The sequence below is a fragment of the Protopterus annectens genome, chromosome 6.part0 (assembly GCF_019279795.1).
Source record: "Protopterus annectens isolate FY-2018-M chromosome 6.part0, PAN1.0, whole genome shotgun sequence".
Lineage (NCBI taxonomy): Eukaryota > Metazoa > Chordata > Ceratodontiformes > Protopteridae > Protopterus > Protopterus annectens.
Window position 1 is genome coordinate 1,930,670,541 of NC_056737.1, and position 25,888 is coordinate 1,930,696,428.

Genomic DNA, 25,888 nt, shown 5'->3' on the forward strand with positions numbered 1-25,888 from the left:
CACAACTTGCATTTATGGATTAGAAACAGACCCCCAGGACTCCTTTACCCCAGGACTGACCCCTGTACTACTAATGGACAGAGGCAGCTCCTAAATGCTTTATCCCATGCATTGGTCCCCTCAATTATCTATGGTATGATCCCATTTATTCTCATTTGGAGTAATACATAATTATCGACAATGCGCTGGGTAAGGCCAATCTCTAACCACATGGGATAGGTTAATCGGAGCAAAAAAGGGAAATGATCTAGGCTTGAAATGGCCTGTAAGGGCAGCTAGCCTAGTACTTGCCTATGAACCTATCAAGTAGCCTGTTACAGGAGCATTACTCAAAACCAGCTATTGAGGTGAGGATCTCCTAGTAATACGTACTGCCACAATAGGCTATTGTGATGCCCTGATCACAAACATGATCTCATGCGGTCAGCAAGAAGGACCACCCAAGATGTAGATACAGCAAAAATGAAAGCCTTCTTCTGATGAAGGGGTCCTCTGACCATTATTGCACCCTCTGGTGCACACGTACCAGTATATCCCAAAACTTGCAGTCACCAGAAAGTACAGTTGTGTACCTACCATAAATGTAGATGGTCGAGTGTATTCACTGTTGCAGTCATTACATTTGGGTTATCCTGCTGGCAGGCGACCTGTAGTCGGCCCGAGTTCCAAAGTCTTGGTCCGGCGTCGGTTGCTCTCGCCTCTTCCCTGACATCAGTGCACCAGGGGTATAAAAGTTACAACAGACGCCATTTTCTTCGGTTTTTCTTGCCCCAGATGTCAGGTGCCCCCAGATATGAAGGCTGTAAAGATAGAAATATGCCAAACAACCATGCACAGATTACCAAAAACATTTCCTTCTTCTAAAAGCAAATACACCACATAGGTTGTATAGAGTTGAGAAGTACAGAATAGTCCCAGCAAAGAGGGGGATGGTGCGTAACCAAGATTGCAAAAGTGAATACACTTGAACATCTACATTTATGGTAGGTACTCAACTGTACTATGTTCATAGTGTTTCACTGTTGCAGTCATTACACTTGGGAAGAATCCCAAAGCTGAGGTAGGGTGGTTGGGTCTAGATTGGATTTGGCGAGGTTAACAAGCCCTGCAGAACTGCAGTGGCAAAGCCTGCTCTGGATTTGGAGTAGAGAGGTAGGTGGTAGTGCTTGGAAAAAGTGTGCACTAAGCTCCAGGTTGCAGCTTCTAATATGTCTTTGGTTGGTACTCATCTGAGGAAAGCTGCTGAAGTGGCTGCTACACTGGTAGAATGAGGCCTAATGTCCTTGGGCACAGATTTGCCATGTTGTGCATAACAGAAGTGGATGCAGTGTCCTATCCATTTGGAGATTGCCTGCTTTGTAATAAGTTTTCCTTGTGATCCTGCAGCATATGCCACAAACAGTTGTTCAGTTTTTCTGAAAGCTTTTGTTTTGTCCAAGTAAAATCGTAGCTGCCTGTGTATATCCAAAGAGTGCAGAAGTCTTTCCCCTTTATTCTGGGGATTTGGGTAGAAAGTAGGCAAATGAATAGTTTGGTTTAAGGCCACATTGGAGACCACTTTTGGCATGAGTGTTAGGTTCGTCCTTAGAGAAACCCTGTCCTGATAAAAATGAGGAAAGGTTCCACAGCCATCAATGCCTGTAACTCTGAAACTCTTCTTGCTGAAGTTATTGCTAGGAGTAGAGCAGTTTTGCATGACACGAATTTTAGGTCAGCTGTGCTGGCTGGTTCAAATGGAGGCAGTGTTAGTTTTTCTAAAAAAAAATTGAGGTCCCAAGTAGGTACTGGTGCTCTCCTAGGGGGTCTTATATTCTTTGCCCCTCGGAGGTACTGTCGTACAAGAGGATGTGAAAAAATAGGAGGATCCGTATTGCATTGAGCTAAAATGGCAGAGGCATGGATTTTAATAGAAGAAAAAGATAGGCCTTTGTCCAACATCTCACTCAGGTACTGTAAAATCTGAGGTATATTAGGGACCAGAGGGTCGAGCCCTTGTGCCTGGTTCCAAGCACAGAATCTCTTCCATTTTTCCACATAAGATTTCCTAGTGCTGGGTCTCCTGGCTTCCAAAATTACATCCATAACAGCTTTAGAGAGAGGTGCAGTCTGAGTGGCTACATTATCTGCCATGCTGCCAGGTTTAAGGTTCTGAGTTGACTGTGCAGAATCTGATTGTTTTGCTGTGTCAGAAGATGAGGGATTTGAGGTAGAGGCCAAGGTGGGCCTTGGGACAAAATCTTTAGGATTGGGTACCAGTGCTGGCGTGGCCAGTCTGGGGCAATCAGGATAATTTTTGGCCTCTTGTCTGACTTTTAGAAGCACCTTGGTGAGAAGAGGCATCTGAGGAAAGGCATAGACTGTCAGGTTTTTCCAGTTGACAGACAGAGCATCCACTTTCCATGCTTGAGAGTGATAAGTCCTTGTGCAAAATTTCTGTAATTGGCAATTGTGAGGGGAGGCAAAAAGTTCTATGTCTGGGTGTCCCCACTCCCTTGTTATGTTGAACACACTTGGATTTAGCTTCCATTCGTGAGGATCCATGATTTCTGCTTAGTTCGTCTGCCAGTGTATTTTTTGTTCCTGGCAGGAATTGTGCTTGCAGATGTACCTGGTAGGTCAGTGCTGTGTTCCACAAAGTCATGGCTTGTCTGCATAGGGGGTAGGAATGTGTGCCCTCTTGCTTGTTTATGTACCACATAACTGTGGTATTGTCCGTCTTTATTAATAATTGTCCTGGATGTATTAGGTCCTTGAAGGCTGTCAGGGCATTCTGTACAGCTAGCATCTCTTTTTGATTGATGTGAAGATGCATTTGTTCCTTGGGTGACGTGCCCTGAATACATTTTCCTGCCATATGTGCTCCCCAGACATAATCCGATGCATCCATTGTTGTCTGCCTGGCTGTAGGTAAGGTGAAAGGCTGTCCCTTGTTGTGGTGACAGGCCTGGGACCACCATCAAAACTCCTGTTGTAGGCAGGGAATCAAGGTTATGATCGTCTCTAGGTTGTGAAAATGCTGAGTCCAAACACTTTTTAGATACCATTGTAGTTTCCTCATATGCAGTTTGGCATATGGAATTAGTAGAATGCAACCCAGGGCCTGCAGAATTTTTCTTGCAGGGAGCTGGGTCTTTGTTGCCATCACTTGAAAGTAATGAGTCAGCTGCCTTTGTTTGTCTGGCGTGAGATAAGCCATCTGGGTAGTTGTATTTAAGCTTGCACCCAGGAATATTATCTCTTGAGAGGGCACTAGTTTTGATTTATTTTCGTTTACTGTGTACCCTAGGCAAATTAGTAATCTTTTTACAAACGCCAGGTGTTTTAGAAGAATGTCTTTGCTGTCTGCCTGAATAAGGCAGTCATCCAAGTAGGGATATATTTGAATTCCTTTTTGTCTGCAAAATGCAATTACTGGTGCCAGGCATTATGTGAAGACCCTGGGCGCAGTAGAGAAGTCAAAGGGCAGTGCAGAGAATTGATAATGCATTGAGCCTGCTATAAATCTGAGGTATCTTCTGCATGATTGTCTGACTGGGATGTGCAGGTATGGCTCCTTGAGATCCAAAGTAACTAGCCAAGCCTCTTTGCCCAGCATGGGCAAGAGTTGTTGTAGTGTTAATATTTTGAATTTTGGAACATCCAGGAAAGTATTTAGGATTGACAGGTCCAGTATTGGTCTCCATGCTTTGTCCTTTCTGGGTACTATGAAAAGTCGTGAGTAAAAATCTTGACCCTGTTCTTCTTGTGGAACTTTTTGAATAGCTCCCATATCCATAAGAGCAGCAATCTATTTTTTTGCCTCTGCCCATTGGTTTTGTGGCAGGTTTGGCATAACCTTTTGGTTTTGGAAGCATGTGGAAGTGGAACCTGTACCCTTGAGAAACTATATTCAACACCCACTGGCCTTGGGTGATCGTGTGCCAATTTTTGGAGAAAAGTGCTAACTTTCCCCCTAGGGGTGCTGTCAACTGGTAAGAGCTTGGCATTTGCAGAGGGAAGTCATTGCGACTGTTTCCTATAAGGTTGTGATTTGTCTTCTCCTCCTTTGGGGGCTGAAGCACCCCCACTGTTTAGGTCTGTAGGAGCCTTGGGGCTTAGATCTGCCTCTTGGGCGTCTGTATCTGCCTCTTTGTGGCCTGTCTGACACTGGAAAGGACCAATTTTTTGAAGGCCAGTTTCTGCTAAATCTAGGTGGTTGAACCTGTAAGAAATCTTTCACAGTTTGCATTGACTTTGCTTTATCCTCCATTTTCTTTAAAACCTCTTCTGCCTTAACACCAAAGTATCATGCTGTAGTGGAGCATCCAACAATTTCATTTTAACATGGTCAGGTAAACTTTGTTCTTTCAACCAAGCATGTCTTCGAATAACTGAGCCCGTAACAGCAGCTCTACAAGAAGCCTCTAAAGAAGCAAAACCACACTGCAGAGTATGCTTTCCCACTTGTTCAACTGCATGTAATAAATCCTGCATTTCTTTACTGTCAGGACCTTCTATATTTGTAACCATTTTCTGCTTTACCAATGACATGAGATACTGCTGATATTTAAGCATGTGAAACTGACAGTTTAAAGCTCTTACAGCTAAAGTAGCAGAAGTGTAAACTTTTTTTCTCCCATCTGTCCAGAGCTCTGGAATCCCTATCTGAGGGGACAGGATTTTTGGCAGTGGAAGCCTTAACCCCTTTTGGACCCTGAGAAATAGTTTCTGGGTCTGCAGCAGGGTTTTTGTAAAGAAATTTATGAGAGTCAGGGACCCTGTAGTACCTGTCTGGCTTTACTGGTGCAGGGGGTAAAGAATCTGGAGACAGACTGGATTCAGAAAAAACATAATCAACAATATCAAGCACTGGGGGGATAGCTAAGGGCCTGTGCCGAGGCAATAGAAGGAAATCTCTGAGCCTTTGCTTGGATTCTGAGTAATCCTGGCTCTCCCAATGGAAATGCTCCCTCATGGTGTGTAGGGTTTCCCCAAAAGAGTAATCCTCAGGCAGTGAGGCTGAAGAAATGGACTGTTCAGCATCAGAGTCCTCATAGGGAGGGAGTGAATAGCCCTGGTCAGAAGAAATGGAAACCTGATCAGAGGAATCATAATCAGGGTCTTGCCTAGGCCTTTTGTCAGGAGGGGGATGGGAGCCCCTGATTAAAGTAATTAAGGTCTTCGGCCATTTTAAGCATCTGTTTCTTTGGCATGGATGACTGTTCTGGAGAATGCTGCACTTGTTTCCTTGACTTTAATGGTGTTTTAGACTGCCTTTGCTGCTGTAGTACACCTTTAATTGTAAGCTGTGAGGGTCTGAAAGCACCCTCAGAAGCCGGTGCCTGCTCAGCGGCTCCGGACCCATCTGAGGGTATATTTTCCATAGGCCCAATATCTTGAGTTTCCACAGGCCTCGGTGTCTCCATGTGGCTGTCGGTTGGGGCCTGTGGCTCTGAGGTAGCAGGTGTCAGGGGCTGCAAAAGCGCCTCACTGAGAACCGGCGACTGGCCTAGAAGAGGCTCCGTCGTCAGTTTTGGACCTCAGATGCCTGTCTTTTTCTTTGTCTTTGTCTTTGTGTTTTTTATACATTCTCGTCGTCGGTTGTTCCGACGGCATTATGTAATTAAATCTTCGTCCAAAATAAAGTAAAGCAAAATCATACAGAAGTTTAATAGTGCGTTTACTGAATCTAGCACAAAACCGACAACTAGTAACGTCGTGGTCAGGACCTAGGCAAGAAATGCAGTAAGAGTGAAAGTCCTTACAAGGTATTTGCTTCCCACAAGAAATACAATTATTAACTTTTACTGACATCGGTCTGGAGCAAGAAAAAGTTTCCCCAACGGGATACTTAGCTTTATTGAAGACTTCAGTTCTGAAATTCAATTTTGAAAATCTCAGGAGTTGGCCGACCGGCACTTGCGAACTGCTTATGCTTCGGGCACCGCGCGGCAAGAAAGACTGAAGAAAATGGCGTCGGTTGCAACTTTTATACCCCTGGTGCACTGACGTCAGGAAGAGGCGACAGCAACAGACGCCGGACCAAGACTTAGGAACTGGGGCCGACTACGGGTCGCCTGCCAACAGGATAACCCAAGTGTAATGACTGCAACAGTGAAACACGATGAACATCAGTACTGAGAGAAGATCTGTGGCTGGGATCAGGGACCATGTTAAAGAATTCAGATGCCTCCTTTTGCATCTCCTCTTCCTGCACACATTCCGTGGGGACTCATCCAATGCAAGGGAGACAGACAGACATTTCCAGACACAACCGACCATCAATAGTTTCCATTCCTCTGTCCTAGTATGATGAAAGACCCAAGATGCTGGACTGAGGAATGCTTTGGGGAAAGGTTACCTAACAGCAAGATCTATCAACCTGATAGGTTGCATTAAAATAGTCTCCCTGTCCCTTGGCTGTCCTTGCCAAAACTATCAGAAATGAAGATATCCATTTACTCAGAGGAGCAGAGTCTCGCGTTAGCTGGAGAAACCTCCTTTCTGATAGATTTAGGAGAAGTGGAATGCCTACTTGGACCCTAGCTGCCTTAGCCTCAAGTTTTCCTTTTTCTTTACTTATGGTGCCAGTAGGAAGTAGCCGCTTAAAAATCAAAGTTGTTTTTTTTCTTTCTTGGAGAGTTCTGGAACCAAAAAGTTTCAGCAACTCTCACATGACCCATTCAAATGTGTCAACCCCCTAGGCACAATACACAAAGATCGTATGCATCCTTGAGAAGAATTTTGTACCTACACTTCTTAAACCTTCATAACTAAAAGAAATACTTCAAAAACAGAAAAATGGAAACTTAATGCTGAAGCCAAAGGGGTATAAATCACCAGTCAATTAAGGCAAGAACAGTAGAAGGAAAAAAAGAAGAGCTGAGCACAATAAACAAAGCTGATAAAAAAAAAAAAATCTAAGCTCCTAACTCTTCTACTCGTATGATCGTTTTGGTTCTTTTTCAGTTATGTATCCCAAACACAGTTGAAAATTTATCTTGAGCTTGGGAGTATCTTCATGTATTTGGTTCATCAATAAACAAGACTTGGATTAATAGGCAAGTGTGTTGTATTATGGGAATGGGGAGTGGTTTGAGATTGGGAGAGCCACCTGCAGTGAGAAGTTTTAGCATTTCAAATAACCATAGTTCCAAATAAGTCTCATACTGAGGCCCTTGGCTAGTTAATCTGAAATGCAGACAAGATGAAAAAAATCTTCAATCACACAGAAAGCAGAGTACAACATTGTGTGAATAAGAATGAAACAAACAAACCAGACTATATGTAAGAGGAGGATGGAGAAAGCTTTATATTTATGCATATGCACCTGACTCTCATGGTCAAAAGCAATTTCAGTCGTACAGGAAGAAAATATTTTTCAGTCAAGAGCTGCCCATTTTACAGCAACATGACTAATGCCCACAGGGTTGACAGGTTTACACTTGCTGCTGCCTTAAAGGAGAACCACACCCACAGACAAAAAAAAAAAAAAAAAAAAAAAAACATGTTTATTTCATCGTGGTTTGGTGTTTCCTACATTTTAACACCACTCTGGGACTATAGGTTTTTAAACATTTTTATACGTAATTTTTGAGTCTGACCACATGGGGTCTAGCATCTTGAAGTAATTCTGATTTAGTTGGCCTCCAGGTATACCAAAATGCAGTGCCTGTCTATAAAAAAAAACTACATCATGCAGGCTTCTTCCTTACTGAAGCTCCTGTCACTGCATTGATTTTAACATGCATACACCGCTATACTTGATTCAGTTAGTTTTAAGTAACACTTCATGCCATTCAATGACTACTTACAACACAAACAGTGCAAATGCCACAGAACAGACTTGCAAAGTGCTTTTTACTGCTGCTTCTTTTTAGAATGGCCAAAATGCAGTCTTTTGTGAAGCCTGAATTGAACTACTTTGACTCCTCTCCCATCCTCCTTCATAGTGGCTTGAGTGCTTGAAGACACAGGTGGAGAGGATGGGTGCGTCTATCCTAGGAGGGGTGTACAGGGCAGAGCTCTCAGAGATCTGGCAGAGGCTGGAGCTCATAAGGAGACAGACCTCCAGGCAGGAAGTGTGGGAGGGCTATGAGGTGGGTTGTTTTAAAGGCCTAAAAGGGACTCAAAAAGGCACATTCTCAGGCCACTCCTCATTGCCTGCCCAACTAAACTACCGACGTCAGCATACTGGGATGGTTTTCGGTTTATGGATAGCTAACCAGCTGGCACTTACATGACAGCTACCAGTACTGTCATCCATGAAACCAACATGAAAACTACCTGTGTGTGCAAGCCAGAAATATCTGAAAAAAGGCAAAAAAAATTTCATGATGACCGAATTCTCAGCTTTTAGGGAAACTGGGCTCTAATCCCAGGTGCAGTGTCAGACTATCTTTGACAGTTTCTCTATGATACATACCCTTGTTAATACAAAATAGAAATCAAAATATAAACTGCACATGACGTACTGAATGCTGTAAAGAAGATAAAAGATCCAAAGTGGATCTTTGGGAAGGGAAGGAAGAAACTACACAAATAATGTGTGGGAACAAAAAATGTGCAGAAATATACAGAATAATGTTCAGGATGAGGGGGGATTTATGGGAAAGCAGGAACTGAGCAATTTATGTAATACAGTACATGACAGCTGCACAAAAAAAAACTATGTATACTCCAGTATTATCATGCAGTATACATATGCGTTCACAGCAGTATGCATACAATATATACACAAGTACACTAATTGAAAATAATAATGGAAGTGTTTTTAAAGTTTTTCTGTTAATGTATACCCAATGTCACTGATTAAAATGTGATAAATTAACAATTTTAAAAAAGGAAAGAAAAGATGCACACCCCTGTAGCTGTGGTTGAACAGATGGAGGCAAACATGCTCGAGTCTTGCTCCATCCTGCATAATCAAAGCCAAGTCGCAGCTTTTTTGTTGCCACAGGGGAAGTTTGAGACTGGAACCCCAAGCTCCTCTTCACCGCAGAAGCCTGATTTGTTGCAAGAGTCCTACAGAAAGAAAGCAAAATTCAGAACACTATATACTCAAATGCTAATTCATCTACATGCCCAAGATATTCCAAACTCCCAAGTTCACAACAGTTGAAGAATAGCCATGCAACAAAGTGTAAAGAGGAGCAGGCAAAAAGAAGAAATACATTTCTGTTAAAACAGTTACTGAAGGAAGAAATGAAGCTACAGTTGTACTTGTGCAGCAGCTTAAAATGCACTAAACATAATGTATACAAAACAAATGAAGGAATTATTCTTTTGCTGTGGCCATGGTTTCACTGTACTTTCACAATAAAGTTACTGAGACTTCGGCCCAATGGCACTGGGACACAATGTCAGCTTATTTTGGTTACTAGATCTTGAAACGCACAATGACCAGCCAGAAACTTATGTCTTGGCTCCAGTGGAGAACAACTGTAGTGTTACATCACTCTCACACAAGTAAGCTCAGAGGTATATAAACACAAATGAGGTTATGCATGTGAAAACCTTCATTCTACCTCACTTCACGACAATATCATATGTGGGCCTGAAATGGGAGTTTAACAGTAACGACAGAAAAAAATAAATCCTCAAAAAAGGGCAGAGTCAAAGGTTTATAGGCTGTACGTTCAGCTACCAACTCAGGGTCCAGACTGACTAAAGTATACTGAAAAATTTCTCCATTTCTAGAAAACCGTAATAAGGCCATTCAGTATCTTCCTCTCATAGCTAATCCTCAAGCATACAGCCATTAGCAAACACAGGTCTGCTGAGTCACAGATGGAACATCTTCTGAACAGGAAGCATCTAATGTTCGTGTGAGCTTCGGTGTCAAAACGGGAGGTGGGGAGACACTGACCATAAGTAAGAAATGAAACTTCATACTTCTGCTGTGCTCTGACGGCAATCAAGTCAAAGAAAAGTCACAAAACTGCATTTACACATGTAAACAAAGGCTCATGAATGGTGGCTTTTAATGCACTTCCCCCCCTCAGCTTTTTTTTTTTTTTTTTTTTTTTAATATTACAATTATATGATCATGCCTTATGAAATAAACTGTTAATTCCCACATTTTGCTATCAAGTTACAAAGTAAACATTATCCAAGTGACATTACTGCAGTGCCCCCAAGTGTTTACATGCATCTGTAAACTAGCTATCACAGAATTTTGAAAGTAACAAGTTTACTGCAAATTCGTGCTTAAAACAATGAAATATGCACAGTAGAGGCCCTATCTTTCCACAATAAAGTATGTTATTAAAAGTAAATATTTCTACCACTTCCTCCCATACATAGCACCAGTTACAGGTTCAGGTCTTTATGCAGTGATACATTTCCCTGTGGTATACTTGGCTGGGGAAACTTGGCTGAAGTGACAGTCAGCTGCAGAGAAATATGGCTGTTTGCAAATTCCCTGTGGGCAAAGAGAAGCACATACTGCCATGCTCGCAGCTTTATTAACCAAATGCATGGAGGCAGAAGTAGTAAGTTATGTACCTACCATAACGTTCCAGGTTAGTTGTCTTCTTCTCGCCTTCTTTCTTGCTGGTTGGGTTTGGAGCCAATCTTCGGCTCCGACTCTGCCATTTTCTAAAGCTCGAGAGCTACTTACTGGCTCAAGGCCTCCCTATATCCCACAATGCCTGGCGCTAGATCCCCAGATCTCGTTTGGAAGACCTAACACCATCACAATACAAGAGGCCAACCGTCCCAATAGCAAGACTTCAGCTATAGGACTAATAAGTAGAGGACATAAATCGGTTAAGGCTCAGCCAGTGACAAGACTCGTAGGAGAACGCTTCTCGGTCCATCTAGGCTAGGGGGATGGAGGGTGGGACGCAAGAAAGAAGGCGAGAAGAAGACAACTAACATGGAACGTTATGGCAGGTACATAACTTCTTAATGTTAAGTTGTCTCTCTCGCCTTCATTCTTGCTGGTTGGGACAGCGTCCCTAGCACCTTAGTCCTGGGCGGCTCATCGGAACAGACACTTGAGCACAGTGGAACCAAAATCAGCTCTACTCCTAGAGGCCATATCCAATTTATAATGTGAAATGAAGGTATGAGGGGTGGCCAATGTGGCCGCCACACAAATGGCTGCCATTGGTAGTCTTGCTTGAAAGGCTACCGACGTAGCTAAAAGTCCTAGTAGAGTGGCCTTTAGGTTTAGCAGGGAGTTCTTTATTTCTCAGCTGATAAACAAGGGTAATAGAGGACAACCACCTGGATAAGGTTACTTTAGACACTGGTCGACCCTGCTTACCCTCCGCATAGGACGAGAAGAGTTGGTCTGATTGGGAGGCCAACCGTCCCAATAGCAAGACTTCAGCTATAGGACTAATAAGTAGAGGACATAAATCGGTTAAGGCTCAGCCAGTGACAAGACTCGTAGGAGAACTCTTCTCGGTCCATCTAGGCTAGGGGGATGGAGGGTGGGACGCAAGAAAGAAGGCGAGAAGACAACTAACATGGAACGTTATGGCAGGTACATAACTTCTTAATGTTAAGTTGTCTCTCTCGCCTTCATTCTTGCTGGTTGGGACAGCGTCCCTAGCACCTTAGTCCTGGGCGGCTCATCGGAACAGACTCTTGAGCACAGTGGAACCAAAATCAGCTCTACTCCTAGAGGCCATATCCAATTTATAATGTGAAATGAAGGTATGAGGGGTGGCCAATGTGGCCGCCACACAAATGGCTGCCATTGGTAGTCTTGCTTGAAAGGCTACCGACGTAGCTAAAAGTCCTAGTAGAGTGGCCTTTAGGTTTAGCAGGGAGTTCTTTATTTCTCAGCTGATAAACAAGGGTAATAGAGGACAACCACCTGGATAAGGTTACTTTAGACACTGGTCGACCCTGCTTACCCTCCGCATAGGACGAGAAGAGTTGGTCTGATTTCCTTATTTGTTCAGTCCTATGCAAATAGAAATGTAACTGCCTATGAACGTCCAACTGGTGTAATTTGTGTTCAGCCTTGTTGGAATAATTTGGGAAAAAACTGGCAGATCAATGGATTGATTCAAATTATTTTCGGAGGGGACCTTAGGAAGGAACAAAGGATTAGTCCTGAGTGAAACCCTATCCTTATGGAAAATTAGGTAAGGAGGACGAACACATAGGGCTTGAAGTTCAGAAACTCTCCTCGCTAAAGTAATGGCCACCAAAAAGAGGGTTTTCCAAGAAAGCAATTTCAAGGAACAGGAAGCTGCCGGTTCAAAAGGAGGCAGTATTAAGGAAGCTAGGATCAATTTCAAGTCCCACGGAGGCGGAGGATCTCTCACTTGAGGCCTCAGCAAGATTGCTCCTTTAAGAAAGGCTTTGCAAAGCTTATGGGACATGATGCTGGTTTCTGAAAGGCCCGTATGGAAATTAGAGATTGCCGCTAATTGTACTCTAATGGTGGCAGAAGAGGAGCCCGCTTGAAAAAGTTCTGCTAAAAAGTCTAGAACGCTATGGACAGGGGCCGTGAAAGGATCTACAATTCTAGCCTCTGCCCAGAAAGAGAAACATTTCCACTTACTAGCATAAGTCTTCCTGGTTGTAGGTTTGTGTGAAGAAAGGATAATCTCACGCACTGAACTGGAAATACTGGGATAACTGGCTAAGATTGGAAGTGGAGCAACCAAGCAGTGAGGTTGAGAGACTGAAGAGATTGTTGCAGCTTGCCCGACTGATGGATCAGGAGGTCCGGAACTGGGTCCAGATTCCAAGGCTGCTCTAGAAGGTGACGATGCAGGAACGGTAACCAGATTTGTCGAGGCCAGTAGGGGCCAATGAGGATCATCCTGCAACCCAGCACGGTAGCTTTCTGAATTAGTTTGGGAATTAGGGGAAAGGGTAGAAATGCATACAGAAGTCCCTGGGGCCAATCGTGAACTAGAGCGTCTCTGGGGGAGTGTCCGGGAAGAAGGAAGAGCGAAGGATTTGTCGCACTTGCTGTTCAGAGGAGTTGCGAAAAGGTCGCAGCAAGGCTGACCCCATTTGCAGAAGATTTTGTCTGCTACTGTCCGATTGAGAGACCACTCGTGAGGCATGAGAATAGCTCTGCTTAGCCTGTCCGCTACGATGTTGGACTTCCCAGGGATGTGCGTTGCTGTCAAACCGTTGAGAGGAGATAACCCACTGCCACAGTCTGAGTGCTTCTCGACATAAGGGATATGACTTGGTTCCGCCCTGCTTGTTGATGTACCATACAACAGACATAGTCTGTCTGAATTGCAATGGTCCCAGTGGATAGAGAGTTCTGAAGAGCTTGCAACGCTAAAAGCACCACCCTCATCTCCAAGACATTTATGTTCAAGTGGTACTCGTGGGGTTGCCAGGTGCCCTGGACAGTCCCGCCCTGAAAATGCCCCCCCCCACCCGATCAGGGAGGCATTCGTGGTCACCGTGGCAACTGGAGGAGGAAGGACAAACGGTCTGCCCTGGGGTACTGATGAGGAGACCATCCACCAAGCTAAGTGGTCTTTGCACGACTGTGTGATTAATAACTTGTGAGATAAGGGGAGTTGTTGAAAGGACCATTGGGTGAAAAGCATCCACTGGAGAATCCTCATGTGAAACCGAGCCAGGGGAACTAATATGATCGCTGCTGCCATGAGACCCAAGGTTTTTAGGACAAATCTGGCCTGAATCTTTCTGCATCCTAATAATACCTGTACGTGAAGGCGAATGTCTGCCACTCTGTCTATTGGAAGTCTTGCAGACAGATCTTTCGTATTTAATCTTGCGCCTATAAAGGTTAAATACTGACAAGGCGACAATGCAGACTTTTCGAAATTTATTGAGATACCTAGGTTGGAGCATGTTTGGATGGTATAATCCCTGGCTCTCAGCAATTGATGCCTGGTGGTAGCAGTAAGGAGCCAGTTGTCTAGATATGGAAACACTTGGAATCCTTGCCATCTCAGGTGAGCGGTAACCACTGCCATGCATTTGGTGAACACCCTGGGGGCTGTGGTGGGACCAAAGGGCAGGGCTCTGAACTGGTAATGACTGGCTCCCAGCCGGAAGTGGAGAAACCTTCAGGAATGCCTGTCCATTTTGATGTGGTAGTACGCATCCTGAAGATCTATGGAGCACATCCAATTGTCCGGACCCAAAAAGGGTAGAATGGACTGAAGCGTGACCATCCGGAACTTCGTTCTTTGAACAGACTTGTTTAGTCTGCTGAGATCCAAAATGGGTCTCCAGTCCTGTCTTTTTTGGTACCAAAAAGAAAGTACAGTTTTGTACCTACCATAAATGAAGATGTTCGAGTGCTAATACAGCTGCAGTCATAACAGATGGGTTCTCCTGCAGTCAGGCGGGTCCTCGGTCGGCCAAATTCCAAAGTCTAGGTCCGGCGTCGGTTGTCGTCGCTTCTTCCCTGATGTTAGAGCGCCAGGGGTATAAAATAACCAGCAGACGCTATTTTCTTCAGTTTTTCTTGCCCCAGATGTCAGGTGCCCCCAGAAGGAAGGCAATACATAAATTTGTGTGATAAAGCAATGCAATATAATCAAAATATAGTAGTGCAAGCAAATACATCAAGAATGAATACCCCAATCAGGTAGCATGAGGAGGTGTTAGCCAATAGGCCTGTCCCAAGAGGGGAAGAAGGGAGGGAAACCTGGACTGCAGCTGTATGAGCACTCTAACATCTACATTTATGGTAGGTACAAAACTGTACTATGTTCATCGTGCATACAGCTGCAGTCATAACAGATGGGTAGAATCCCAAAGCTAAGATAGGGGTGGTAGGCACTAGGTGGAACTAGGAGGAGCCAGAATGCCCTGCAAGACTGCAGTGGGGCAAAGCCCGCTCTAGATTTGGAGTATAATGGAAGGTGGCAGTGCTTAGAGAAGGTATGCACAGAACTCCAAGTGGCTGCTTCCAAAATATCTTTGGTAGGAACTCCTCTGAGAAAAACTGCAGAGGTAGCCGTGGCCCTTGTGGAGTGAGATCTGATGCCTGTAGGTACAAGTTTTGCCATGAAAAGAATAGCAAAAGCGTATGCAGTGGGCTATCCATTTTGAGATAGTCTGTTTGGAAATTGGCTTTCCTTGAGCTCCTATAGCATAGGACACAAAGAGCTGATCTGATTTCCTGAAAGGCTTTGTTCTATCCAAATAACGCATTTGTCTGTGGATGTCCAAGGAATGTAGTAATCTCTCCCCTTTGTTTTTAGGATTAGGATAAAAGGTAGGTAAGGGTATAGCCTGATTCAAAGCTACCCTGGATACCACTTTTGGCATAAAGGACGGGTTGGTTCGTAAGGAAACTCTGTCCTGATGGAAGATGATAAAAGGCTGCACAGCCATGAGAGCTTGTAAGTTCCGATACCCTACGAGCTGAGGTAATAGCCAGAAGGAAAGCTGTTTTCCAGGACAAATATTGCAAATCTGATGAGGCAGCTGGCTCAAAAGGAGGCAAGGTCAGTTTTTCTAGAATGAAATTGAGATTCCAAGCAGGTATTGGTTGTTTCCTTGGGGGGTTTAGATTCTTAGCCCCTCTGAGGAACTATCTTAAGAGGGGGTGAGAGAATAAGGGTGGATCAGTGTTGTATTCTGCAGAAATGGCTGAGACATGGATTTTGATGGAGGAGAAAGAAAGTCCACTGCTTAGCAGCTCAGCTAGATACTGTAATATTTGAGGTAAATTCAGTTTTCCAGGATCCTGGCCCTTTTTCTCATTCCAGACAACACCGTTTCCATTTTGCGGAGTAAGCTTTTCTAGTAGACAGCCTTCTGGCCTCCAAAATGACATCCTGCGCCTCCTTGGAGAGTAGGATCTGTTGTGATGTTATGGAATCTTCCATGCGGCTAGATTGAGTATTTTTAGCTGACTGTGAAGAGTTTTGAAGCTGTACTGAGTCAGAAGAAGAGGCATTAGAGGCAGGGTCCATGGAGGGGAATGCGTCAGGCGCCTCAGGAGTGGGTACCAGTGCTGTCTTGGCCAGTCTGGAGCAATGAGAATCATCTTTGGTCTGTCTGCTCTGGTTTTTAATAGAACTTTGGGCAGCAGAGGAAGAGGTGGGAAGGCATAAACTGTCATTGATGTCCAAATGAAAGAGAGCGTCCACTCTCCAGGCCTTTGGATGAAAAGTCCTAGAGCAGAATTTTGTCAATTGGTGATTTTTGTGGGAGGCAAAGAGATCTATGTCTGGCCTTCCCCATGAATTACCTCTGTAAAAACTTGAGGATGCAACTTCCATTCGTGTGGATCTGTCATATTTCTGCTTAGGTTGTCTGCCAGCGTGTTTTCCTTGCCTGGCAAGTACTGTGCTTGAAGTTCGATTTGTAATTCCAGAGCCATGTTCCAAAGTGACATGGCCAGCCTGCATAGGGGGTATGAATGGGTTCCTCCCTGTTTGTATGTTCCAAAGTGACATGGCCAGCCTGCATAGGGGGTATGAATGGGTTCCTCCCTGTTTGTTTATGTACCACATTACTGTGCTGTTGTCTGTCCTTATCAATAGTTGACCTGGATGCAGGAGGCCTTTGAAAGCTATAATAGCATTTATTACTGCTAGCATTTCCTTTTGATTGATGTGAAGGTGCTTTTCTTTTTGGGACCATTTGCCCTGAATGCACCGATCTGTCATGTGCGCCCCCCCCCCCCCCCCCCAGGCATAGTCCGAGGCGTCTGTTGTGATGACTTGATTTGCTTGAGGCTTGCAGAATGGGAGACCTGTGTTTGTTTGGCATGCTTGAGCCCACTACAGAAATTCCTTTTGAAGACATGGTATTATTGTTTCCAAACTGTGGCTGTGTTGAGACCATAGGATTTTCAGGTACCATTGAAGTTTCCTCATATGCAGCTTTGCACGTGGGATTAAGTAGGATGCAAGATGCCATGAATCCCAGAGCCTGCAGGATTTTCCTTGCAGTCAGCCTGGTGAAATTTGCTAGTGTTCTGAAGTATTGAGTTAGTTGCCCCTGCTTCTCTGGCGTGAGGTAGGCCATCTGGGTGTTTGTGTCCAAGTTGGCACCCAGGAAAAATTTTCTGAGAGGGTATTAGCCTTGATTTCGTTTTGCTGACTGTGTATCCCAGAGAATTTAACAACATTATTACAAAAGCCAGATGTTTCAGAAGTATGTGCTTGCTGTCCGCTTGGATCAGGCAGTCGTCCAAATATGGGTATATTTGTATCCCTTGAAGTCTGCAGTAAGCAATTACTGATGCCAGGCATTTCGTGAATGCTCTGGGCGCAGTAGATAAGCCAAAGGGCAATGCAGAGAATTGATAATGGGTTGAACCTGCAAGAAATCTGAGGTATCTTCTACAATTCTGTCTGACTGGGACATGCAGGTATGCCTCCTTGAGGTCCAATGTTACCAGCCAAGACTCCCTGCCCAGCATGGGAAGAAGCTGCTGTAATGTGAGCATCTTGAATTTTGGTACGAGTAAAAATGTGTTTAGGATGGATAGGTCCAAAATAGGTCTCCAATCTTTTCCCTTCGTTGGTACCAGGAATAGTCTGGAATAAAAACCTTGACCTTGTTTGTGAGTAGGTACCTCTTGAATAGCTTTCATGTCCATGAGATCTGAAATTTGTCTTTGTGCCTCTGCCCTTTGATTGTGTGGCAGGTTTGGCATGCCTCTCATTTTTGGAAGGGTGTGAAAATGGAATCTGTAGCCTCTGTTTATAATGTCCAGGATCCATTTGTCTTTTGAGACAATATGCCAATTTTTTGAAAATAATGGCAGTTTTCCACCTAAGGGTGCTGCCATTTGAGCCTTGCTTGGCATGCAAAGGGGAAAGTCATTGGGCATGCTTTCTGAATGGCTGCGAACTATCCTCACCACCTCTTTGTGCAGGAGCTTGCCATTGTCTGCCTCTAAACAATCCTTGAGATTGCCCTCTGCCCCACGGGCGCCTGTATCTACCTCTTTGGGGTCTGTCCGTGGCTGGAAAGGAACAATTTTTGGAAGGCCAGTTTCTACTGAAACGTGGAGGTTGTACCTGTAGAAAATCTTTCACTGTTTGCATTCATTTAGCCTTTTCCTCCATTTTCTTTAATACCTCCTCAGCAATACATCCTTTTGTAAAGGGGGCATCTAGTAATTTAGCTTTGACATGATCTGGTAAGGTTTGCTCCTTGAGCCAGGCATATCTACGTATGACTGATCCTGTAACAGCAGCTCTACATGAGGCCTCTAGAGCATCAAAACCACATTGCAAGGTATGTTTACACACTTGTTCTGCACTATGCATCAAATCCTGCAACTCCTTCAAGTCTGGTTGTTCAGGTTGTGACATTTTACTTCTCAACTGTGATAACAGAAACTGTTGGTACTTTAGCATATGGAACTGGCAGTTTAATGCCCTCATGGTTAAGGTGGCCGAGGTGTATACCTTTTTTCCCCACCTTTCTAAGGATCTGGAATCTCTCTCAGAATGTAATGGATTTTTAGCAGTGGAGGCCTTAATTCCCTTGGGGCCCTGTGAGATAGTTTTCAGCCGCATGGCTTTTGTATAAAAATTGGTGCGAGTCAGGAACCCGGTAGTACCTGTCAGGCTTGACTGGGGCTGGAGGTAAAGAATCCAGGTTAAGGCAGGCCTCCGAGTACACATCATCTAGTATGTCTAAGACAGGAGGTATAGCCAGAGGCCTGTGCTGAGGTAGCAAGAGAAAATCCCTAAGCTTTTTCTTGGAATCTGACTACTCTTCGCCTTCCCAGTGGAAGTGTTCCCTTAAGGTATGCAAGGTTTCCCCAAATGAGTATTCCTCTGGGGGGGGGGGGGACAGAGGGAATGGACTCCTCTGCATCAGAATCTTCAAAAGGGGAGTAAGAATGTTCCTGTTCATCAGAGTGCTCTGAAATAATGGAGGTCTGGTCAGAGGAGGGGGATTCTTCCTCCACTCTGGGCCCTTTGTCTGGGGGGGGGGGGGTTTGAGAACCCCTGATAAGAGTAATTAAATCCTCAACCATTTTAAGCATCTGTTTTTTAGGCATGGGGCCTGGAGAAGGGCCCTGTGTAGCTTGTCTCTTAGAATGCATGGCTGCTTTAGACTTAGTGAAAGTCTTGATGGAAAAAAGAGGAGGTAGGTCTGAAGACACCTTGAGAGGAGGCAGACCTGTCTACAGTTTGAGATTCACCACCAAGAGTGGCTTCGGTATCTGTAGTCGGGGTGTGGGCCGAGGAGCATGCGACCTCTGGCACAGAAGACACCGCCAATGAAGTGTCGTCGGTAGGCAGGGGCAGCGTAGGCGCCTCACTGAGAACCGGACCACCTGTAGTCACAGCTTTGGCATGGTGTCGGTACAGGCCGCAGACCTCGTGTGTCGGTCCTTATCTTTGCGTTTTTTAGACAAAACTGGAGGCGGAGTATCCAACGACATAATATAGTTAAATTTTTTGCCAAAACAGTACTGGGCGAACTCCGCCAACGCTTAATGGTGTGTTTGTTGAATGTAGCACAAAAACGACAGACCGAGACGTCGTGGTCTGGGCCTAAGCAAGGAATGCAGAGGGAATGAAAATCCTTATGCGGTATTTGCTTCCCACATGAAATACAATTATTAACTTTGTCTGACATCGGTCTGAGGCAAGAAAAGTTTCCCCAACGGGGTACTTAGCTTTCAAGAAGACTACGGTTGCAAAATTTTCGTAATTTCAGGAGCTGGCCGACTGGCACTTGTGAACTGCTTCTGCTTCGGGCACCGCGCAGCAAGAAAGACTGAAGAAAATGGCGTTGGCTGGTTCTTTTATACCCCTGTCGCACTGACGTCAGGGAAGAAGCGATGACAACCGACGCCGGACCTAGACTTTGGAATTCGGCCGACCGAGGACCCGCCTGACGGCAGGAGAACCCATCTGTTATGACTGCAGGTGTATGCACGATGAACATCATTGATACATGTGCAACGACCGAGACCTGGTTCAAGGCTCCAAAGAGAACCCCTGCACTACCAGGCTATAACTCATACCACACTTTTCGGCCATGTAACCTGGACCGGAACATCAAAGGCGGAGGTGTGCCCATATTCATTAAGGATATCCACACCTCCAGGCTAGTTGCTCAGCATAATGCATCCAAGGTTATCCAAGTGCAACTAACTCTGGGCAAAACTGCAATCCAAATTGTAGCTTGCTACAGATCCCCCATCATGCCCCAGCATTCCCACTCCTCTTTTCTTGATATTTTATTTATTTTTTTTATTTAACATTTGTTGACCGGGAAAGTCCGACTAGGTTCCACAGATCCTGTTTTCAGCGGAGGCCCAGGGAGAAATGCTCCAGAAGCATGTCTTTAGAATGTGGGAGGAAACCCACACGAACGCAGGGAGAACATGCAAATTCCACACAGAAGGCACCCCAGCCGAGAATCGAACCGGAGAATCTCTTGCTGTGAGGCAACAGCATTAACCACTGCACCACTGCGCCACCCATACTGGAAAATATTAGGGTTCAAACACCCTGATAATGGGCGAATTCAACTACCCTACCATTAACTGGGAAAACTACTCATGTACCAACTCTTTCGCTCAATGCTTTCTGGAATTCATAAACTCCAGTACCCTGGATCAACTTATCCACACCCCCACCAAGGGCAACAATATCCTAGACCTAGTCATTACCAACACAAATGACTGGTGTTCCACACCCGAAGTCAACTCCTTGTTGGTCAGATCCAACCATAAGCTAATCACCCTAGATATCCACATCCCGCCCCCACCCCCATTAAGGGAACCACGGTAAAAAATTTCTCCATAGCCAACTTCATGCTTCTTAAGACAGAAGTGGCGAACTTCAGGACACCCATGAAGATGGACAATACAGTTAGAACTGCTGAATCCTACACAAATGCACTCTATAAGCACTTACATGAGTGCATGGATCGTGCTATCCCAAAGAGAAGCAAGAAGCTATCCTCAAAAATAAGGAAGCCAATCTGGTGATGCCCTGCCATAAACAAACTGTACAACAGAAGGAAGAAACTGTTGCAAAAGAGTAAAATCCCATGAGTGGTGGAGCTCCCTGATCAGCCTCAGTAAGCCGCTGAGATCCCTTATAAGAGCCTCCAAAGCTAGCTATGAAAATAAAATCGCCACTAATTCTAAAGACAACCACAAAGCATTCTATAGCTATGTCAAGAATCTCAATGGCAACACCCGGATCTGCTCAGAGTTACAGCACAACGGCATGAAAATTACAGAACCAACTGATATTGCCAACATTCTGGCAGATAAGTTCAGTGCTATCTTTACCACCCTCTCACACCCTAAAGGGCCCATATCTATACAGAAAGAATGCAGAGTCCCTGTAATCACAACTACACAGGTAAAAGCTGCACTCTCTAAAGCCAAAAACACAGCTTCCATGGGACTGGACAACATCACAAGCTGCATTTTACATGAACTTCAGAACGAACTGGCTCCCCACCTAAGCACCATGTTCAATCAGCCTCACATCAGGCTTTGTGCCCACTGAATGGTGCATAGCAGCAGTTATCCAACAAAGGAGGGAGCCACCACTGATCCCGGGAAATAGAAGTTATGTTCTTACCATAACGTTCCATGTTAGTTGTCTTCTTCTCGCCTTCTTCTTACTGGATGGGTTCGGAGCCGACCTCGGCTCCGACTCGGCCACTCTAAAAGCTCGAGAGTTGGTTCCACCGGCTCGAGGCTCCCCTTATATCCCACAATGCTAGGCGAGAGTTACCTCAGATCTCGTTTGTAAGCTAACCCAGCTTATATCAAAAACAGTATAACTGTGAAACAGAATCCACCTCTAACAGCAGGAAGAAAAGGGGTGACCTATATCCTGAAACAAGAAAAATATGCATAATAGCATATGACTAAGAAAGAGGTGGTAGAAAGAGAGGTCACGATCACAACTCCTCTAGGTCTGTCCAGGCCAGGGGGAAGGAGGGTGGGACGCAAGAAGAAGGCGAGAAGAAGACAACTAACATGGAACGTTATGGTAAGAACATAACTTCTATATGTTAAGTTGTCTATCTCGCCTTCATTCTTGCTGGATGGGACCGCGTCCCTAGCACCTTGTCCCGGGTGGCCTAACGGAACAGACTCCTGAGAACAGTGGAACCAAAATTAGCTCTATGCCTAGAAGCTAAATCCAACTTATAATGGGAAATAAAAGTGTGAGGAGTAGCCCAAGTAGCCGCTGCACAAATGGTGTCAATAGGCAGTCTGTCTTGGAAGGCTAGAGAAGTAGCCAAAGCTCTGGTGGAATGGGCTTTAGGTTTATTAGGCAGTTTTGGTGTCTAATCTCATAAACAAGGGTAATCAGAGATGTTAGCCATCTGGATAAAGATACCTTTGAAACTGGAAGTCCCTTTCTGCTTTCGCATAGGAGACAAACAGCTGATCAGATTTTCTGAATAGTTTCGTCCTGTCCAAGTAGTACCTTAATTGACGATGAACATCCAGGTAGTGTAATTTTTGTTCAGACCTATTTGAATACTCCGGGAAAAAGACAGGGAGGTCAATGCATTGGTTTAGATTTGATGTTGAAACCACCTTAGGCAAAAGGACGGGTTAGTTCGTAAGGAAACTCTGTCCTTATGGAACACAAGGTAAGGAGACGACAACTGAGTGCTTGAAGTTCTGAAATTCTTCTAGCTGATGTGATAGCCACCAGAAAGAGAGTTTTCCATGATAATAACTTTAAGGAACATGAAGCTGCAGGTTCGAAAGGGGAAAGAATCAAAGAAGCAAGAACTAAATTTAGGTCCCAAGGAGAAGGAGGATTTCTTACAGGAGGTCTGAGAAGAAAAACTCCTTTCAAAAAGGCTTTGCAGAGTTTGTGGGACATTAGGGCAGATTCAGAAATACCCACATGGAAATTAGAAATAGCTGCCAATTGAACCTTAAGAGTAGATGGAGATGAACCTGCATGGAAGAGTTCAGCAAGAAAATCAAGGACTAGTTGGATGGATGCGGTGAAAGGATCTATGTCCTTTCCTTGTGCCCAATATGAGAAGCGTTTCCACTTACTCAAATAAATCTTTCGAGTGGAAGATTTATGGGAAGCTATCAAAATATCTCTAACAGAGTGAGATAATTGAGGAAGCCTGGCTACGGTTGGAAGTGGAGGAACCAAGCAGTGAGGTTCAGAGAGGGAGGGAGCGATGAAACTGACCCGACTGATGGATCAAAAGATCTGGAACTAGGTCCAGATTCCACGGTCGCTCAAAAGAAATCGATGTAGAAAGGGGAACCACACTTGTCGAGGCCAGTAAGGAGCAATGAGGATCAATGAGGCCTTCTGAGCGATAGCTTTCTGTATTACTTGAGAGATCAGTGGGAAAGGAGGAAATGCATACAGAAGTCCCCGGGCCAAACTTGGACTAAGCGCGTCCCTGCTGGGTTGGCCTGGTAAAGGGAATAGAGTGAAGTATTCTCTGCACTTGCTGTTTTGGGGAGTAGCAAAAGATCGCAGCAAGGCTGACCCCACTTGAGAAATATCTCTCTCACTACAGAGTCTTTCAGAGACCACTCGTGAGGCATGAGAATAGCTCTGCTCAACTTGTCCGCAATGTGATTGGACTTCCCGGGATGTGCGTTGCTATCAGAAACGCTGAGAAGAAATCGCCCATTGCCACAGTCTGAGTGCTTCTCGACACAGGGGTATGATCTGGTTCCGCCTTGTTTGTTGATGTACCACACTACAGACATATTGTCTGTCTGGATTGCAATCGTTCCCAAGGGAAGAGAGTCTTGAAGGGCTTGCAACGCTAAAAGCACTGCTCTCATCTCCAGAACATTTATGTGCAAGTGGCATTCGTTTGGTTGCCATGTGCCCTGGACTGTCCTGCCCTGATAATGCCCCCCCCACCCGATCAGGGAGGTATCCGTTGTCAGAGTAGCAACCGGAGGAGGTGGAACAAACGGTCTCCCCAACAGGAGCTGGGGGGAAGACATCCACCACATGAGATGCTTTTTGCACGCTTGCGTGATCATAATGGTGTGAGACATTGGAAGTTCCTGGTATGACCATTGAGAAAAGAGCATCCACTGAAGGATCCGCATGTGGTATCTGGCCAATGGGAGGAGAGGTATGGCCGCTGCCATGATTCCCAACACCTTTAGAACTAACCTGGCTTTGGCTCTGTTGTTGTTGAGAAGAAGTGACACCAATTTTTGAATGTCTGATATCCTTTGGTTCGTTAGAGTTGCAGACATGTTTACAGTATCTAAATTTGCGCCTATGTAGGTAATAGTACGACAAGGCGACAAAACAGACTTTTCGCAATTTATTGAGATACCCAGTTTTTGACAGACGCGAAAAGTGTAATCTCTGGCCATCAGAAGGAGATGCTTGGTGGGAGCTGTGAGGAGCCAGTCGTCCAAATATGGAAACACCTGGAATCCTTGTCGTCTCAGGTGAGAAGCTACCACTGCCATGCATTTGGTAAACACCCGGGGGGCAGTGGTGAGACCAAAGGGCAGGGCCCTGAATTAAAATGACTGGTTCCCAGCCTGAAGCGGAGGAATCTTCTGGAGCGTCTGTTCATTTTATGTGATAGTACGCGTCCTGAAGGTCTATAGAGCACATCCAGTTTCCTTTTCCCAATAGGGGAAGAATGGATTGCAGCGTGACCATCCGAAATCTTGTTTTCTTGACCGATCTGTTCAAGATACGGAGATCCAAAATTGGTCTCCAGTCCCTGTTTTCTTTGGAACTAAAAGAACCTTGAGTAGATTCCGGATCCTAGTTGGTCTGCTGGCACTGGCTGAATAGCTCTTTTTGCAAGCAGTTTTGAAATTTCCAAAGCTGCTATATCCCTTTGAGCGGTGGAACATCTGGAAGGGATTTTTGACTGATTTGGAAAGCGAAGAAGGGGATGGAATAACCTTCGGAAATGATGGACTGTACCCATTTGTCTTGTGTCAAGGATAGCCAGGCGTCTGGGTACAGTGACAATCTTCCCCCGACTGCCTCCAAAGATGGGCAGTCGGGCAACACCTCAGGGATGCTGAAAGGGCTTGTCAGGAAAGGCTTCCCGATTGCCCTGGTTCTGCAGACCCCCCCTGCCCCTAGGGCGACGTCTACCATTGTTATTCCCACCTCTGCCTCTGGTAGGAAAACGACTCTGTGCGTCAGGCGAAGTCCCTTGAGATTGTTTACGGAACCACATCTTTCCACCCTTCTGGCCTTTGGGGTAGGGCCTAGAAGGAGTCGAAAAACGGACTCCGACGGCAGAAAGGGTCTTGCCATCAGTCTCGCACCTAGTCAGGGTTTCTTTCACTTGAGGACCAAAAAGAGATGATCCATCAAAAGGGGAGTTCGTGAAAGACGTCTTGAAAGGTTCTGCAAAGTTGCATAGCCGCATCCAGGCGTGACTACGTAAGGCTACCCCTGTTCCTGCGGCTCTGCTCGCTCCATCGGCCGCATAAGAGAGGCGCATGGAGGACTTGGAAATGGAATTAAGGATAGCCAGCTGCGTGTTCATTTTTTCTTGGAACCCCGCAGCTGTAGGGTCCTTCAACATCTCACTCGCTTCCTTGACCAAGTCCCTTTGAAGACGAGTGAAATGGCACAGGTAATTCAGCGAACGCATGGTAAAAGTCGCTGAGGAGAACATCCGCTTCCGTACCTATCCATGGACCTAGATTCCTTGTTAGGTGGATGGACAGGCACTGAAGGATCAGCCAGTTCCTTCTTTGTGGCGGCAGCTACCACCATAGCATCCACAGAAACTCCTTTTGATAAAAATTGCTTGTCTGATGGAGCTGTGATGAATTTGGAGGGTCTCCTGGGAGTGGGGTCCACTGAATCAGGAGCCGTCCATGCCTTTTAGCAACCACCTGCATGAGGGGGTCAAGGGGGGACACCCAGGAGGTGGAAGGGCGAGAGCCAAACGCCTCAAGATACACAGATTCGTCCTCTGAAGGGTTGAGGGCTGGCCAATTTCCCTCTGTTTAAGGATCTCCAGAATGTCTGCAAAT

The 25,888-nt window shown here is 45.2% G+C and overlaps 1 protein-coding gene across 1 annotated transcript in view; it reads right to left on the bottom strand.

The window, feature by feature from the left end:
* The window catches only part of USP37 (ubiquitin specific peptidase 37), a gene marked incomplete in the record, with an annotated part of 1,580,672 nt that overhangs the window by 1,019,530 nt on the left and 535,254 nt on the right, over nucleotides 1-25,888 (bottom strand). The window contains 1 exon segment of the mRNA XM_044075237.1: nucleotides 8,842-9,003. Within this exon segment, the coding sequence (XP_043931172.1) occupies nucleotides 8,842-9,003 (162 nt within the window).